This window comes from Phascolarctos cinereus, unplaced genomic scaffold (genome assembly GCF_003287225.1).
Source record: "Phascolarctos cinereus isolate Bilbo 61053 unplaced genomic scaffold, phaCin_HiC Scaffold_5;HRSCAF=322, whole genome shotgun sequence".
Taxonomy (NCBI): domain Eukaryota; kingdom Metazoa; phylum Chordata; class Mammalia; order Diprotodontia; family Phascolarctidae; genus Phascolarctos; species Phascolarctos cinereus.
In genome coordinates this window covers 480,199,092-480,218,698 of record NW_027555958.1, presented here as the reverse complement: position 1 = coordinate 480,218,698, position 19,607 = coordinate 480,199,092, and the positions used below count along the sequence as shown (strand labels likewise).

At 39.3% G+C, this 19,607-nt stretch overlaps 1 protein-coding gene across 2 annotated transcripts in view; it reads right to left on the bottom strand.

Moving 5' to 3' along the window:
* The window catches only part of PTGFR (prostaglandin F receptor), a 40,919-nt gene that overhangs the window by 13,098 nt on the left and 8,214 nt on the right, over positions 1 to 19,607 (bottom strand). Inside the window, exon 3 of one of the 2 annotated variants that reach the window (XM_020968562.2) lies at positions 14,556 to 15,722. The exons of the other annotated variant lie outside the window; for it this stretch is intronic. Coding sequence (XP_020824221.1) covers positions 15,606 to 15,722 — 117 coding nt within the window. The 3' untranslated portion in view covers positions 14,556 to 15,605. Of the gene's footprint in view, positions 1 to 14,555; positions 15,723 to 19,607 lie in introns of those variants that run through there. 2 annotated transcript variants of the gene reach the window in all.

The following is a 19,607-nucleotide window of genomic DNA, read 5'->3' as shown; positions in this document are numbered from 1 at the left end:
GTTGGCAGCCGGTAGGGATGTGGGGTAGTAGGAATTTACGTATTGAGGGAAGAGATCTGGTGGTTTTAGCAGGGCCAAGTTCAATGCAAGTAAACAGTACCACAGCAGTCAGACAATGACCTGGATCTTAGACTGCCTGGAGAGGTATCACCTCCATGACTAAGAAGAGCAAAGAGGGTTCTCTGCTCTGCTCAGCCCATATCCAGAGTTTGGGCTTCAATACTGAGCAACACAGTTGAGGAAAGTCATTAATAAGCTCAAAAAGTGCCCAAACGAAACACAACAAGAAGTCTAAAATGGCTCACGTCCATGCCCTTTGGGTCCATTGGCAGACCCAGATATGTTGAGTCTAAAGAAGGAAGGCACAAAGCAGGGGAGATCTATCAGATCAAAGCAGGGCTGGATTTGTCCTATTTGACCACAGAGGGCAGAGCCAGGAGCAGTGGGTGAAGATATACATTGAAACTCACCCAAGGAAACACTTCCTAGTCTTCCACAAGAGGGAATGGCTTCACAGCAATAGGGGCCAGATGGCTACCTGTATGGAATGCTGCAAACAAGAATCACTTTTAAAGTGGAGGTTTGGATGAGATGTCCCAGGCTGTCCTTTCCAACTTGACCTTGCCACTTTAGGCAAGTCATTCACTGTCTTTGAGCTTCAGCTTTCTCATCTGCAAAATGGGGATAATGATGGCTTGGAACAATAATAACTTTACAGGGTTATTAAGAGGAACTGATCATGTAAATCTCAAAGGACTCTAGAAATGTAGATATTATATAAATAGGACTTCTCATCACTGTATAATATACAGCGTATATTATACCTACAGTGTATAATACACAGCATTTATTATACCTACAGTGTATAATATACAGTGTATAATAGAGTAGTGTATATTATATTCTTTCAGAAAGTAATCACATGGTATAAGGAGTGAATTTTGTAATAGGTCAATTGATGAATATTCAGACTCATTTCATTTTAACTAGCATTTATTAAACACCTAAGGATTATATTTATATTGCCCTAACCTCTCTCATGACCTCCCACATTACCAACTGCCTATTAGACATTTTGAACTGGATGTCTGAAGGTTATCTAAAGTTCAATACAGCCAACACAGAATTCATCTTCTCTCCTCCTACCAACTTTTCAATTCCTGTTGACAGGACCACCAGGCTCACAACTAAGTGTCACCCTCAACTACTAACTTGCACTCATACCACAGTTCCAAACTGCTGCCTAATTCTGTCTTGCAACACCTGAACTATGGTGGTAGGCTGTGGGAGTGGAGAGAAGGAGAAATGGAAATGCATGTGAAAGATGTTGAGGAGGCAGAAAAGGCAATATTTGATAACTGACTGGAAATGTGTTGTAAGTATGAGAGAGGAATGAAAGATAACCCTAAAGTCTGCTAGCCTGATTTTTGTGATATTGAATCTGCAATTGTCAAAGATCAAGCTGACTCCCTAACTCCTGCTGCCCATTCCCTAACCCCCATCCACCTCAAGCCTCCCTCCACCATGTCCAACTCCATATCTGCCTCCTCCTTCCAGTAAATTCTGCTCTAGAAGCCTCACATTTCAAGTCATTTTATACCTCCGCTCTCCATGCTTCTCCATCTTCTGGTTCTCAGCAAGGTTCCACCCACCTTGAATGACACTGCTTTTTGGCTATCTTTTCCAGGACTGGCTGTACCTTCTCTCATTTAGACCCACTAGTTAAGACTTGCTCAACTGTCTCAACTCCCATGGCCAGATACTCCTCTTTGCTCTTGCTCTCACTTTTAGGTGTTTTGCCTTCACAATAAAGAACTCTGAAATTCTTTCATTTGATCATAGTTTCCTCTCCTTTCATCTTTGTCTATGCCTTCCTCCTAGCCTGCCCCCTATTCCTCATCTCAGCATGATGTCAAGCTCTCCACCTTTCAGTTACTTTTCCAGATCATCACTTACTCTAGAGGCTACATTTTCCTTTCTTCAAAGTCTCAAGTCCCTAGTGAACAAATTCAACTCTACAAGCCTCTACCTTCCAGGTTTTTGCTCCCTTGATTGTGTCTTGCCAAAAACCAAACCTTAATGGAGATTTATTCTCCATCTGCTTCCCCTGCTCTAACTCATGCTACTGAGCTAAACTAGAAGAAGTCATATGATCAGATTGGCAAGTCCATCACAAATTTGCGTTATCTAATCTGAACCAGGGCAACGAGGTGGCACCATGGATAGAGTGCTGGCCCTGGAGTCCAGAGGATTTGAGTTCAAATTTGGTTTCAGACACTTACTAGCTGTGTGACCCTAGGCAAGTCACTTCATCCCACTTGCCTCGGTTTAATCATCTATGAAATGAGCTAGAGAAGGAAATGGCAAGCCACTCCTGTATCTTTGCCAAGAAAACCCCAAATGGGGTGGAGGAGAGTCAGAAATGGCTGAAAAATGACTGAACATCGCCATCATCATCATCATCATCATCATCATCATCATCTATCTCAACTAGGCCCTCGCTTCAGCAAGACAATCTTTCCACTCTTCAAAAATTGCTTCTCTATTACACTCACCATAATGGCAATTCTGAACCTCTTCTCTCCTCAAGTTTCCCATGAAATTCACCGTCTTGGCTGATGTCTTTGCCATGTACTGTATGGAGGAAATCAAAGCAATTTTCTGAGAGCTCCCCTGGTTCTTATCCTCTTATCTTATATTCCCTCCCACAACTCTTTGACTTCATCCTTCATTGTTTCCTCACTTCCTCTGCTGCTTTTTGAAAACGTGGCAAAACTCACCTCCCATATTTGATCCTATCCCTTCCTACCTTCTCCAAAGGATTTAGCCTTTATTATCCTCTATTCAATCTTTTCTTATCTACTAGGCCCTTTCTGATTGCCTACAATCACACCCATGTCTCCTGGATTTCTGCAAATGTCTCCTTAGTCCCTAGCCCTACCCATTACCTATCATATGAATTTCTCCTCCCTTCCTCAGCCAAATGCCTTCTAAAAAGCCATGTACACTCAGTGCCTCCTCACCTCTCATTCTCTTCTTGTCACTCAACTGAAATTGCCCTCTCCAAAATTACCCATGATGCCCTACATGCCAATCCAGGTGGTCTTTTCTCAATTCCTGTTCTTTAAAAAAAATCCCTTGTTTGAATCCTTCCCTAACACTAATTAGGGTAGGTAATGACCCTTTCCCCATTAGCACTCCCCTCCCCCCTCCAAGCACCTCTCTAACACACCCATCATGTATAATTCTGTATTCTGGCTTTGTAAACTACATGACAGCAGAGATCCCCTCTGAACTAAACTCTGAGCTTAGCTCAGAGCTCCATCAATAACAGCTACTGAAGCTTCTTTGAGTTAGATGAAGGCCTTATTTCCAAACTCTATCATTTCATACAAATGAATCACTTACCAAGGGCTGAAAGAGTTTTGAAGGCTATTTTTTTCCAGATGGACCTAAGAGGTGAGAACTAGCTGTTTTCCACTAGTTTATTTTTTAGTATTTGATTTTTTAAGATGATGGGGTTGAGTCAGAAAGAGATGAACTTTTACTTTTTTTCCTTTGTCATGGAAGATCTAATCCTCTAAGTAATTTATTTTCCCGTCATAAGCTCAAGTCCTGATAAATGAAAATATTTCCAAATTAAAAATATTTAAGTAACCCAAAAATCAAACTGCAAAGCTGAAGTTGAAAAGCAACGATTTTTTGGTACCTTTAGAGCTGAGGTCTTTACTCTAGTAAGGAGTAGCAATATCACCTCAAACTCCCCCCTGCCATTGGCAAAGATGACCCCAAAGGACAGATGCCAGGGGGTCTATGGGAAAATAGGCAGATGAAGGAACTGGCATGGATTAAATGAAAAGAAAAATAAAGATAAGGAACCTGTCACTCAGGAAAGCTAAGTGAATTATCTAAAGCCACAGAGGGCTTAGACCCCAGCTCTGTCACTCAATACTATGTGGCATTGGGCAAGAAATACAGTAGAAGGAGCCTGGCTCTGAAATGAGAGCATTGGATTGAAATCCAGCCTCTAAGATTTCTTATCTAGGTGACATTTGACAGCACCCCACCCCCGTCAGTTTTCTTGAGTATAAAATGAGAGGGAGTTTCTGAGGTGTCTCCCAGGTGCTCCCAGAGCAATGATCTCTTGATTCTAAGGCACTTAATCCCTCTGGGCCTCAATTTCCAAAACCAGATAATGAGGGGATTATGCATGATGACCTCTGAGCTCCTTCCCAGCTATAAACCTAGGAATACCCTATCCATGTTATTAGGTAAATGCTACAGGCATTAATGAATCCTATTTGACCAGTGAGGACATTGCGACTCAGAAAGAATAGAATTTACCCATATTTGTGTAGTGTTTGAACCCTGCCTGACTCCATAGTCCCACTCTGCTCTCACCTTTGAGTTCATGCTGCAATTGAGGCTCTTGCTGCATTATGCCCCAAGATCCTCCAGGCCTTTGCATCTGCCTGCCATGAACTCAACGCCAACACCAGCTTTCATTTATATGTTGTCTCTCCAAACTAGAAGGTGTGCATGGACTGTCTTAATGTTCTATTTGTATTACCATTGCCTAGTATGTAGTAAATGCTCAATAAATGTTTTTAGCTCTTCCAATCTGGGATTCTATCCTGTCTCAATATAACCCTCTCATGACCCAAACCACTGAGCGAAAGATAGTTGCTACTTGCAAACAATAAGGGTTTGATTGCAAAAGCCATGCACTTTTGCAAGCTATGTGGGATAACTGTGTTATCTGTTGATAGCTGAATTTATGTTTAAGGGAAAATCATTGCTCTGTTGTTAATAGTGATGGCTTTTTGTGGCAGGCTCTGTCCATGCTTCCTTGAGTTTTAATCTAGGAAAGACAAACGGCTGATAAAAACACAGGTAAAACTTTTCACACAAACAGCTGTTGCCCCATTTTTTGGCCCACACAAAACCAACAAGAGGGGCTGACTTGGGAACCAAGAAAACCCAGGTTCAAGTCACATCTCTGACACTGCCTGGCTTTGTAACCCTGAGCAAGTCACTTATGCCCTCGATGCCACAGGAAGCTTTCAGGGGCTCCTAGACGGAGGCTGGTTTTACTGGAATGTGGGGAATGTGAAGGTAGACAATGTGTGAAGAGGCTGTAAATTCCAAACTGAGGCATATACACATAATCCTGGATGTGACAGGGAAGCATTTGGGTTTAGTGAGTGCAAGGGTGTTTTAGGAAAAGGCAAGGATGGACTGGAGGGGGACAGAGTGGAGATGGGAAGACCCAAGAGAGAGGTAGTAGCTGTGTGAGGGGAGCAGAGCAGACATGTCAAAGAGATGCTCAAAAGGCAGAAAGGACTAACTCTGGCCCCAGCCTGATGATCATTGAACTCACATGAGCTGATGACATCACTAAGTGAGAAAGTAGAAGGGTCCAGAAAAGGTGACTGAGATGGAGCAGCCAGGTGGGAAGGAAGAGAGCTTGGAGAAAGAAGGGCCTCCAAAACTTAAGAGGGAGTGAGTGTCCAGAATGAGAAGGTGTGAACAAGAAGTAAGTGCAAGAGCTGGGATTCAGACCCAGCTCCTTCCTAAGACTCTGACAGGTCCAGATGCAGATCTGTACTAGTGGAGGGAGTTCCTCCCCAGCATCTCCCACATTGATGAAATGCCAGACCTGGCAAGAAGAAAAGGAAGCACGCCAATGAAGACATCAGCTTGCTTTCACTCACTGACTTTTCCAAGGGTTCAGGCAGCAAAGACACGTGATCCTCAGTCTGTTTTGGACATATGGAGTATGATGTACCAGTGGAACATGCAATTCAAAGTGTGCAAAAATAGAGAAAATGTATATTTCATTAACAAAGTTATTAAATACAAATAGATACACACAGTCAAATTCAAGGTAGTTTGGGAGAGATTTTAGCTGCTGGGGCAGCCTCAGGAAGAAGGTGACTGGGTGAGGGAGGGATTGTAGGCATGGGGGTCTGCCTACACTCACAGCACTGAAACGGGAGAGAGATTTTCATGTGTGAAAACTGGGGAGAAGACCAATTGGGCTGCAGTGAGGAATGGAGGGATGGAGAATGATGCTGGAAATTGAGGTTATGGCCAGGTTGTATAAGCTTTCAAAGCCAAAGGAGTTTATAGGGAAGCAGAGGTCTGACATGGGCTTGAGGAAAATCATTTTGGCAGCTGATTCCTTTCTTTTACATCTCTTTACCCTACTCTTTGTCCTCCCTGTGAACTCCAGCCCCTCTATCCCTCAGATCTTTCTCAGATCATCACACCTGCATTGGCTCCATTCTTCTTCCTTCCCCATCTCATCCCTTGGATGAACCAGTTCCATTCTCCCCTCAAGTCCCTTGCCTTCTTATACTGCCACCAAAATTGCCTTGCCAAGCCCCAACCATAGGTGAGGGTTGCCCTCAATTCTACTTATGTGCTGCTGACCAGAGTCAGAAAAATTCATAAAACCATGTTGATCATTACAATGTATGTTATGTAATCTCAACTAGGCCAGCACTGCATCAAGGCAATTCTTTGATGGCCATCCAATTGATTCAGCATCCCACTCAGGACTCAACTGTTCCCAACCTTTTCATCCCTTAAGGAGCCTCCCATGACCCCCACACCCTTCACCCTCATGGCTGAGAATGGTGCTTCCAACCTCACTTAGAGTTATGGGATCCTACAGCCAGAACTGGAAATGACCTCAGAAGTCACTGAGTCAAATTCACTTCACTTGGCAGATAAGAAAACTGGGGCCCTGGCAGATGGTCACTCATGTGGCTCAATTGTCACTCTGGGTCACATGAGCAGTGTCTGAGTTGAGACTTGACTGAGCCCCAGTCATCTGTCTCCAGAACCAAGGCCCTTCCAATATTAATCATGTCCTTCCTTGTAATACTTCTTTAGTCGATTTCCTGAACAATTGTTTCACTAGTATGATTTTTTAAAACTAATTTTTAAACTATTTATCTACTGAATGAAGTTCTTTGAGGCCACATGATGTCATCACTCACTCCCCTCTCTCTTCATTTCATGCATTGCCTGGTTTCAACTCACCCTCATGTCGAGTGTCCCTAGTGGTTCCCTACTCCCTGCTTTCCTGCCTCTTTCTGAGGGTTATCTCCTTCTCCATTAGATTATAATTTCCTGGAGAGCAGGGATTATCTTTCTTTTTATTAATTGTATCCCCAGGGCTTAGCACAGTGCCTGGCACATAGTAGGCACTTAATAAATAGCTTATAGCCTTCTTCTTTCTAAAACTTCCTTAATGTTCCCTAGCAAAATTTGCACAGACATAAGTCACTTTCTTACAAATATACATGGAATGCATTTTGAGACTCCTCACTAACTAAAATTAGAAGGAGTGAGCTTTAGCTAGGCTTTGGACAGAGCCACAATCCTAGACTACTCTTCAGATTCTTGAGGTCTAATAAAAATGCCCGATGTATTCAACCAGAGCTTTTCTCTTAATTTTATACCCTTGTGTATTTTAGGGGAAATGGACTCCATGTGGCCTTGATTCATTTACACTTAAATCATTGAATGCTGTTTTGTAACAGCTGTCTCAATGTCTAAGGCAGTTTTAGGCCTTTTTATATTTTTCTCCTTAAAAACAGGATGATGTCTAGTGCCAGAATTAAGTAATATTAAAACACTGAGTGATTCCATTTTGGGTTACCAACCCAAATCTATGAATTCTGTGTGTGCTCTCAGAGGCATCTCCTCCTTAATCAAGGCATGATTTCTAGACCAATTTCACCCCAAAGGTTTATAGGCCCTTCCAACTCCAGGTTTATGTTCCTACAATCCTAAAAGTACAGAGCACAGTATTAAATCCAGGTGATTGCCATACATTCCACAAAGAGTCACAACAGTTCAATGGGGCCAGCATTCTCAGATTCAGCTTATTTAGCATTAACATTAGGGTGGCCAGTGACTTCACCTTCTTGGGGCTCAGTTCCCTCATCTGTACAATGAGGGGGTTGGACTAGCCAGCCTTTGAGGTCCCTTCCAGAAACTCTAACCCTAAGGAACACTTACAAACACACAACAGTCTGTCGGGGCCTTCGTGGCTGAGTCCTAGGATATTGCCCAATGCCTAGAGGTCTGCTCATTAGTTCAGGGTCACACAGATTATAGATTTCTGAGGTGGGATTTGAATCCAGGACTTCCTGACTCCAATTCTAGCCCTCCAGCTACAACTATATGTGCTCTCATCTGCAAAATGGGAATTATCATATTTATGCCAGCTGCTTCCCTGGGTTATTACTTGTAAAACCTCTAAAGGCTAGTATGGTATGGTGGTATAAGCCTGATCTTGGGCTCTATTCCCAGCTCTACTATTGATGACCCCTGTAACTGGGGGCACATAATCTCACTCCAGGAGCCTCAGTTTTCATATCTGTCAAATAAGGGTCTTAGAAAGGGATCTAAATAGGCCCAAAAATCCATCCTAACCCTGACTCCTGTAGCAATTATAACCCGGAAGACCCATGGCATCATTTTTGGAGTTCAAACTCTGTGATGAAAAGACTAGACCAAAATGTACCTGATTTTTCATTCAAGCCACACATGCAAATGCAGCCATAGGAATTCAGTGGTTTGTCTGGCCCAAACCCAAAATGACAGGATCCAACTTTGCATGACCTTCAAACAATAACAATGGGATGAGCAAGCCTCTTGTCAAGGAGCAACAGGGAGTCTGCGAGTACCCAGAATGATCCATATTGAAGCTCGATTTTGTCTTGTCCAAGGTACTGGCTGCAAGCAGATGAACATGAAAGAGCCCTGGCTTCAGAGAGTTCAGCCCTACATTATACCTTACATTGTGTCAAGAAGACCTTAAGATTCTCTGTAAAAACCCAAATATCCAACAATCAACATGAGCTTTGGTCAAACCAAAGCCAGTTTTGTTCACACCAGAATCTCAAGGGCAGGCACTTGGATCAGGAGAGATGAAGGTTAGACCCATCTGTCAGCCACATCAGCAGAAACAGTACTTACCAATGGGCTTAAATACTATTTATGATATGATAGCTTCCGAGACTTAATATAATTATAGCCTTACACTGTCACCCTCAAGACCATCCCCAAATAGTCACCCATAGGAGATGGAATGTTGAGGTCAAGGATCTTTGAGGAGAAGTGTTGTGGGGGAGGGGGTGGCTTTTGGCTTTTGCTCCTGACCTAGATGTCATCTGGGTAGTGAACTCCCTGGTACAGAAACTCCCTCCACTAATTGTCAGGATGAACTTGGAGAGGTTAAGACAGAATAATAATAGCACACATTTCTATAGTATCTTAAGGTTTGCAAAGTGCTTTGCAAATACAATTTCATTTGATCCTCCCAACACTGGGAGTAAGGTGCTATTATTATCCCCATTTTACAGATGAAGAAACTGAGACAGACAGAGGTTAAGTGATTTGTCCAAGGTAACACAGCTAGTAAGTGTCTGTGGGCTGGTTTTGAACTCAGTTCTTCTGACTCCAGATTGAGCCTGATAAGAGACTATCCACAAGGCCACTGCCTGGTGTGTGCTGACACAGGATTTGAACTCAGTTCTTCTAGACTCTAAGGACCACTCTCTTTCCGCCATGCATGGTCAACCTCCATAGACTTCAATCTGAGATACCAGCCAAAAGTTCCAGCAATGCCATCCATCTGTGGCTCTGACGCTCCATCTACATGAAGCTCAACATCATACAAAAATGCCAAATGTCAGAATGATGAATTCTTGAAATAAAGTAACCAGACTGCACCAACTGGACATTGTGAGCCTGGACTCACCCCCAGTGACAGGCAAGAGCTCTGATCTTTTGATAAAACCAGCGATAATAGAGCATGAATTCACACTGAGACATCCATCTCCACACATCTGTCCTTGGCATGAAAGAGAAACCAACACTTTACCTCCAGGGAAAATGCCACAGCCACTATAAAGAATGGGAATCATAGAGAGCGAGCCAGTGTCCAAGCTGGGGAGAGCTGGGCCACATGCCACCTCGGAGCCATCCTGGCTATGTGATCCTGAGTAAGTCCTTTCCCTTTTCTGGGCTCCAGACTATGCTCTCAGATCAGAGTGAGCACCAACATGCATTGCCAGAGGCCATTTTCTCATCCAGGGAATTATGTACATTAATGAAATCACAAGTCAGGCCCTGATCTGACAGGAATCTACAGGCCTTTCATGTTTCCTCTAATTCAAGAATCCATGAACTGGTCGTTTGTTCGTTTATTTGTTTGATAACTTGTTTCAATACAATTGATTTCCTTTATAACTCTATTTATTTTAGTGGACATATTCAGAAGTGTTATCTCTGAGGGTGGGGAGGGTGAAGGGTGAGGTTCCACCATGACCCACCAAATGGCCAAGAACCACAGCTTTGTCCAGTTGTTATTGACTCCTTCCACTTCAGACATTCCCCATTTTGTGAAGGTGTTTGGAGCATTTCTTGTTCCCTCTAGCACGGTGCCTGGGACATAGTAAGTGTTTAATAAATACTTGTCAGATTGAATGGAGTTGTATCCTGCCACTTCTGACTTGAGAAAAAAACAAGGCCCCATATCTGGCCTTTCCTGGTCTCACTCACCATCATGCACATAAGACTTTGGCTCACTAGCTGGTAAGACCTTGTCTCATCCTTTAACATTTGTTTCTAGGACTGCAGTTGCACTCAACCTGTCTGAGCTGGTGCACTGAGTGCTGCCATTAGCCAAAGTCATGAAGTCCACCCTATGCTATGCATGCAGGTCAGATATGATAGATACATGGAGAGCACGCACAGAATGTTTGGTTTGAAATCTCAAGTAAATGTCTTGATGTTTTTTTCTCTCATCATAGAAACATCATAAGAATGATTTTAAGATTTATTTATACAGAGAAAGTGAATCAACAGGGCAAAGAAGCAAGTCTGGAATTGTTCAAATAACAGAGATGCTTGTTACTGAAGTAAATTCTAAAGTAATGAAGACCAGATTTTCTCATGTGCTCCAATAAGGTGATCTAATTGAGTGAATGTAGCCAAGAGAGGCACATTTAAAACTATTAAATTCAGTTAAGGTAAGGCATAACAAGCAAGTATTTATTTAAGAATTTAGGGGAGCATCCACTTCTGCTTGGGTCAAACAACAAATCATAGAAACAATCAACAACTTCATTTCAGAGAATGACAATAATGAGACAACATACCAAAACTTATGGGATGCAGTGAAAGCAGTTCTTAGGGGAAGTTTTATATCTCTAAATGCTTACATAAATAAAATAGAAAAAGAGGAGATCAATGAATTGGGCATACAACTAAAAAAACTAGAAAAAGAACAAATTAACAATCCTCAATTAAGCACCAAATTAGAAATATTGAAAACCAAAGGAAAAATTATTAAAATTGAAATTAAGAAAACTATAATAAATAATAATAAATAAAATAAGAAATAAAACTAAGATCTGGTTTTATGAAAAAACCAACAAAATAGATAAACCTTTGGTTAATTTAATTAAAAAAAGAAAGAAGAAAACCAAATTACTAGTATCAAGAATGAAAAGGGTGAAGCTACCACCAAGGAAGAGGAAATTAAAACAATAATTAGGAATTATTTTGCCCAACTGTATGCCAACAAATTTGACAATCTTAGTGAAATGGATACATATTTACAAAATATAAATTGCCCAGATTAACAAAGAAAGTAAAATACTTAAATAACCCCATCTCAGAAAAAGAAATTGAACACGACATTGATGAACTCCCTAGGAAAAAATCTCCAGGGCCAGATGGATTTACATGCGAATTCTATCAAACATTTAAAGAACAATTAATTCCAATACTATATAGACTATTTGGGAAAATAGGTGAAGAAGGAGTCTTACCAAATTCTTTTTATGATACAAATATGGTGCTGATACCTAAACCAGGAAGAGTCAAAACAGAGAAAGAAAATTATAGACCAATTTCTCTAATGAATATAGATGCAAAAATTTTAAACAAAATATTAGCAAATAGATTACAGCAACTTATCACAAGAATAATATACTATGACCAGATAGGATTTATACCTGGAATGCAGAGCTGGTTCAATATTAGGAAAACTATCAACATAATTGAGCACATCAACACCAACACTAACAGAAACCACATGATCATCTCAATAGATGCAGAAAAAGCTTTCAACAAAATACAACATCCATTCCTATTAAAAACACTAGAAAGCACAGGTATAAATGGACTCTTCCTTAAAACAATAAATAGCATCTATCTAAAACCTTCAGCAAGCATAATATGTAGTGGAGACAAGCTAGAAGCATTTCCAATAAGATAGGGGTGAAACAAGGATGTCCATTACTACCACTGTTATTCAGTATTGTACTGGAAATGTTAGCTTTAGCAAGCAATAAGAGAAGAAAAAGTAATTGAAGGTATTAGAATAGGCAAAGAAACAAATCCATCCCTCTTTACAGATGACATGATGATATACTTAGAGAATCCTAGAAAATCAAGCAAAAAGCTATTTGAAATAATAAACAACTTTAGCAAAGTTGCAGGTCATAAAATAAACCCACATAAATCACTGGCATTTCTACATAATACCAACAAAGCCCAACAGCAAGAGATAAAAAGAGAAATTCCATTTAAACTCACTGTAGACATTATGAAATATTTGGGAGTCTACCTCCCAAAACAAACCCAGGACCTCTATGAACACAATTACAAAACACTTTTCATACAAATGAAGTCAGGTCTAAATAATTGGAAAAACATCCCATAATTGCTCATGGGTAGGCTGAACTAATATAATAAAAATGCCAATTCTACCTAAGCTAATTTATTTATTCAGTGTCATACCAATCAAACTACCAAAAAATTATTTTATGGAGTTAGAAAAAATAATAACAAGATTCATTTGAAAGAATAAAAGGTCCAGAATATCGAGGCAACTAATGAAAAGAAATGCAAGGGAAGGTGGCCTAGCAATTCCAGATCTTAAATTGTATTATAAAGCAGCAATCATCAAAACTGCTTGGTACTGGCTAAGAAATAGGAGGTGGATCAGTGGAATAGGTTAAATATGCAAGACACAGTAGTCAATGACTATAGTAATCTATTATTTGATAAACCCAAAGACCCAGCTTCTGGGATAAGAGCCCACTCTTTGAAAAAAAAATGCTGGGAAAACTGGAAAAGAGTATGGCAGAAACTAGGCATAGACCTAAATCTCACACCGTATACCAAAATAAAGTCAAAATGGGTTCATGACTTAGATATAAAGGCTGATACCATAAGTAAACTGGGAGAACAAGGAATAGTTTACCTATCAGATCTATGGAGAACAGAAGAATTCATGACCAAACAGGAGATAGAGAATTACAAAAGCAAAATGGATAATTTGATTACATTAAATAGAAAAATTTTTGCACAAACAAAGCCAATGATGCAACTAAGATTAGAAGGAAGGTAGAAAATTGGGAAAGAATTTTTACCACCAGTCTCTCTGATAAGAGCCTCATTTCTAAAATATATAGAGAATTAAGTCAAATTTATAAGAATACAAGCCATTCCCAATTGATAATGGTCAAAGGATATGAACAGACAGTTCTCAGATGAAGAAATTAAAGCCATCTATAGTCATATGAAAAAATGCTCTAAATCACTATCGCTTAGAGAAATGCAAATCAAAACACCTCTAGGTACCCACATCACACCTATCAGATTGGCCAACATGACAAAACAGGAAAATAATAAATGTTGGAGAAGATGTGGGAAAATTGGAACACTAATGCATTGTTGGTGGAGTTGTGAAATAAGCCAACCATTTCGGAGAGCAATTTGGAAGCATGCCCAAAGAGCTAAAAAAAAAAGTGCATACCCTTTGACCCAGCAATAGCACTTCTAGGCCTATATTCCAGAGAGATCATACAAATGGGAAAAGGACCCACATGTACAAAAATATTCATAGCAACTCTTTCTGTGGTGGCAAAGAATTGGAAATTGAGAGGATGCCCATCAATTGGGGAATGGCTGAGCAAGTTGTGGTATATGAATGTAATGGAATACTACTGTGCTATAAGAAATGATGAACAGGCTGACTTCAGAAAAACCTGGAAAGACTTGTTTCATCTGATGATCAGTGAAGTGAGCAGAACCAAGAGAATGTTGTGCACAATAGCAGCCACTTTCTGTGATGACTAATATTGATAAACTTAACCCTTCTCAGCATTACAAGGATCTAAGATATCTCCAAAGGCTTCATGATGGAAAATGCTGTCCACACCCAAAGAACGAACTATGCAAGTTGAATTACTAATTTTTTTTCTCTTCTGTTGAGTTTCATTTCCTGTTTCTTGTGGTTCCTCCTATTGGTTTTAATTTTTAATTACAACATCACTAATGTGAAAATATGTTTAATAGGAATGTAAATGTATAGTCCATATCAGATTGTGCGCCATCTTGGGGAGTGTGGTGGGGAGGAAGGGGAAGAAAAATTTTAAACTCAAAAGCACATGGAAGTTATTATTGATAAATCAAAATAAATTAAGAAAAAAGAGAAAGAAAAAGAGAAAAGAAAAAAATTGTTTAAAAAATTTAATAAGCATTTATTAAGCACTTCCTTTGGCGCAGGCATACAAAGACCACAGAATGAACAAGCTCTGTGCCCCCAAGAAGCCCATATTCCAAAGGAAGCAGCCTGAGTTAGTGGATATGGCACCAGCTTTGAGGTCAAGGACAGGGTTAGAGCCTAGACCTGTGATTTCATTGATCCCCAATGAGAAAAGTCCCTCTCCCAACACCGGTGGGCATCTTCTCTGAAACACAGAGTCTTAGAGCGCTGTCTAGAATTCGAAAAGGTTAAGTAATTTGTCCAGACTCACACAGGTCTTTCTAGATCGGATCTGCTTTCCAGCCACTATACGCCACTGCCTCAGCCACTTGATTTAAAATGCCCTCAGACACATCCTAGCTATATGACTCTGGCTAAGTGATTGTTGATGTCACAAGACAACTCTACAAGATGATTAATTAAAAATGAATTGCAAGGCTGTACCAATGGAGGGAGCTTCTGCCCTGTCCGAAAAAAAGAGAGAGCAGAAAAAAATGTCATATTCTCTTTTAAAAGTAATATTATGAATTAGCTACATTTCTAAATTTCATTATTTCACCAAATGTTAAGTTTCTATAAAGAAAATTGAACCATGTTCACTTAAAAATTCTCCAAGGTCATTTTTATCTTGGACATAAATCAGCGACACAAGCTAAATTTTATGAAATCAAGAGCAGCGCCTACTCACGGGAGCTGAGAAAAAAGCAGGTGGACTTTTCAGAAATGAAGCCAGAACTCTTTGGAGTGGTAAAAAACTAGAGTAGCTGCCCACTGAGGGGAGAATCAGGATTAGATACATTGTGGCACAGCACCAGCACGCGATATCATGTTACTGTCCTCAAAGAAACGAGGAATATGAAGAACGTGTGGAAGTTTGGGACAACTTACCACGGGCTGATGAAACAAAACAAACAACCTGGAACACAAGACAACAACGACTATAACAACGGAACTAGAAAAGACTGAGCCATCAACCAAAGCATGAAGCTGATCCCTGGGGATTGAGAACGGTCCAGTCCGGCTACCTCCCTCCCGTGGCTGGAGAGATAGTTGGGGCCGCAGCTTGGGGGTGGCTTTGACCAAACGAGCTGCTCTTTCCTTCTTCTCGTTTTTGTCCATTTTCACCAGGAGTGACTCTCTGAGCAGTGAGAGAAACAGAACAGGAGTTATATTTGGAAATAACGGTAACGAGGGGTAGCTAGGTGATGCAGTGGATAGTCTGGCCTCAGACCAAACATTGACAGTAGCTGCGTGACCCTGGGCAAGCCACTTAGCCCCAATTGCCTTAAAAAAAAAAGGAAATAACGGTGATGGAAAAAGAAGAGAACTCAATGAGCATGTTTTAAATGATAAATAAGCTAAATAATAAGCTTAGTTATAAGCTATACTTACATATTGCTAAAATATCTACTTCTGTCTCTGTTCTTTTCCTGTCAATTCACATTTATATGATCATTAGGTTTCAAAGTATATATCTGATAGTAGATAGATCAAAAGATAGGTATGGAGATAGATGATAGATGATGGATAGACAGTCAGACAGACAAACAGATAGATAGATAATAGGCAGAATCAGAGTTAGGGTTATAAATAGATGATAGGTTGCTCATTGGTAGGTAGGTAGATGATAGATGGACAAATATAGATGATAAATTAAACAGGTAAATAGACAGATAGATGGATGTGAGCTCTTTGAATACACTCTCACTTTTGTATTTGTATTCCTAGCACCTTAAATGGCACTGAGTAGGTGCTTTATAAATGCTTTGTGATTGGTTGATTGGTAAAATGCAGGTTTCTAAATCCCGTGGGTGGGCAGCTTCACAATAAAAAAGAATCCATTAATTGATATTTAGCAAATCCTTAAGGAAAATAGTACAGCATACCTATACATAAGAACCCATCCCTATGGACTCCAGGTGCAGAATGAGGCATATGTTTTCCAAAACACTGAAAATAAAGGAATTGGAATCAGAATAGGAAATGAGGTAATAAAATTATCTCTTTTTGCAGAGATTACGATGATATACTTGGAAAATCCCAGGCTTAACTAAAAAGTTATTTGAAACAATTATTAATTTTAGCAAAGTAACAAGATATAAAATAAATCCACATAAATCACCAGCATTCCTATATATCACAAACAAAATGCTGCAGGAAGAGATAGTAAGAGATACTCCATTTAAAATAACTCTAGAAAGTATAAAAAAATCTGGGAGTATACCTGTAAAAGCAAGAAATTATATGAAGAAAATTATTTTTTTTTAAAAATTTATACAAATAAAATCAGGTTTAAATATTTGGAGAAATATGAAGTGTTCATGGTTACGCAGGGCCAATATAATGAAAATGGCAATTCTACCTAAACAGATTTATATATTCAATGCCATCTCAATTAAATTACCAAAAAAAAATACTTAATTAGAAAAAAATAATAAAATTTATTAGGAAAAACAAAAAGTCAAAAATATCAAAAGAACTCATGGGGGAATAAAGTAAAGGAAAGAGGTTAAGCAGTACCAGATTGTAAACTATATTATAAGGCTATTACTATCAAAACTATCTGGTACTGGCTAAGAAATAGGTTGATCAGTGGAACAGAATAGACACACAATTTACAGCAGCAGATAACTATAGTAACTTTGTGTTCGATAAGTATAAAGACTTAAGTTTTGGAAATAAGAATTCATTGTTTGGTTAAAAAAATTGTCAGAAAAGCTAGAAAGCAGTCTGGCAGAAATTGAGCATACACCAATATCTTACCCCATTTACCAAGATAAAGTAAAAATGAACACATAAAGAGAGATATTACAAAAAAAAAAGAACATGCAACATACTACTTATCAGACTTATAGATAGGTAAATAATTTATGAAGAAACAAGAGACTGTTTGCTTGTAAACAAGCAAAGTGAGATATAAAATGTATTATTTCAATTATATTAAATTTAAAAAGCTTTTCTGCAAATAAAACAAATGTAGTCAAGATCAGAAGGAAAGCAGAAAATTGGGGGAGTGGGGGATTTTGTAGGCAGTTTCTTAAATAAAGGTCTCGTCTAAAATATATAAAGAATTTTGTCAAATCTATAAGAATATGAGTCATGCCCCAAATGATAAATGGTCAAAGGATATGAACAGAAAGTTTTCCAATGAAGAAATAAAAACAATTTATAGTCATGTAAAGATGCTCTGAATCATTATTGATTTGAAAAATATAAATTAAAACAACCTTGAGATAATCATTTTATACCTATCAGATTAGCTAAAATGAATGAAGGGGAAAGCAACAAATGTTGGAGGGGATAAGGAAAAATTGGGACACAAATTCACTATTAGTGGAATTGTAAACTGATGCAATCATTTTGGAGAACAATATAGAACTATTATGCTCAAAGAGTTATTAAACTCCCTATACCCTTTGACCCAGCAATACCACTACTAGGTCTGTTCCCAAAGATGATTAGGGAAAAAGGAAAAGAACCTATATATTCTGAAATGTTTATACCAGCTCATTTGTGGTGTCAAAGAACTAGAAATTGTAGGGATGCCCTTCAGTTGGGGAATGGCTGAACAAGTTGTGGTAGGTGATTGTGATGTAATACTGCTGTGCTGTAAGAAATAATGAGCTCAATGAGTTTAGGGGGAAAAAAATGGGTTGGGGCAGCTGGGTGGCATAGTGGATAGAGCACCAGCCCTGAAGTCAGGAGGACCTGAGTTCAAATCTGGTCTCAGACCAAACACTTGACACTTACTAGCTGTGTGACCCTGGACAAGTCGCTTAACCCCAATTGCCTAACTGAAAAAAGAAAAAGAAAAACATGGGTAGACTTGCATAAAACAACAAAGAATAAAGTGAGCAGAACCAAGAGAACGTTATGTAGAATAACAGCAATATTCTTTTAAGAACTAAGTCATTTTGAGTTTTATAAATACTCAAATCAACTACAGAGGACTTATGAAGGATGCTATCCACCTCCAGAAAAGGAATTGATAACTTGAAGTGTGTATAGAATGATTTTATAGACATACACATATTTGTGTTTAATAGTAGCCATGGTAGGGGGGAGGGGGAAGAAAGTTACATGATGACTTTAATATATATTTAAAAGGAATAGCAAGTTGTATATAATAGATTTGTGGTTTCATGGACAATCATCTTTTTCCTCTATTCTGCCATATTAAGTTCAAAATAAAATAATTTTTAAAAGAAAGAATACCGTGCTTAGAGTCAGAAAATCTGAGCTCAAATCTTAGCTCTACCCAGTGTGAACTGAAACAAATTACTTCACTGCTTTGGGCCCCATTTTCCCCATTTGTAAAACAAAAGTCTCAAACTAGATGACTTCTGTAGTCTCTCTCACCTCCAACCCCTTGACCCTATGATTTGTATAGTAACCAAAGGAAATCCAGTAGGGCTATTATAAACATCTTCTATATTTGCTAATAAAAATTTCATTGTGTATGTTGAGGAGTAGATATATATATATATATATATGTATACAAGGACTTTGTTCTTTTCTTGTGGGGAGGGTGTGGGGAGAAGAAAGAAGCCAGGGAGAGGTTGGCGAAAGAGAGAGAGAGAGAGAAAGAGAGAGAGAGAGAGAGAGAGAAAGAGAGAAAGAAAGAAAGAAAGAAGAAAGAAGAAAGAAGAAAAGAAAGAAAGAAAGAAAGAAAGAAAGAAAGAAAGAAAGAAAGAAAGAAAGAAAGAAAGAAAGAAAGAAGAAAGAAAGAAAAGAAGGAGGGAAGGAAGGAGGGAGGGAAGGAGTGAAGGAAGGAGGGAAGGAAGGAAGGAAGGAAAGGAAGGAGGAAGGAAGGAAGGAAGGAAGGAAGGAAGGAAGAAGGAAGGAAGGAGGAGGAGGAGGAAGGAGGGAGGAGGGGGAAGGGAGGGAGGGAGGGAGGGAGGGAAAAAGGGGGGGAAAGGAAGAAAGAGCCCTATTTTTAGTGTAGAAAAGAGAACAAAAGAAAAGCCAGAAGGAACCATAGATAAGCAGGAGAGCTTTGAAGGTTATATGGAATATATCATAT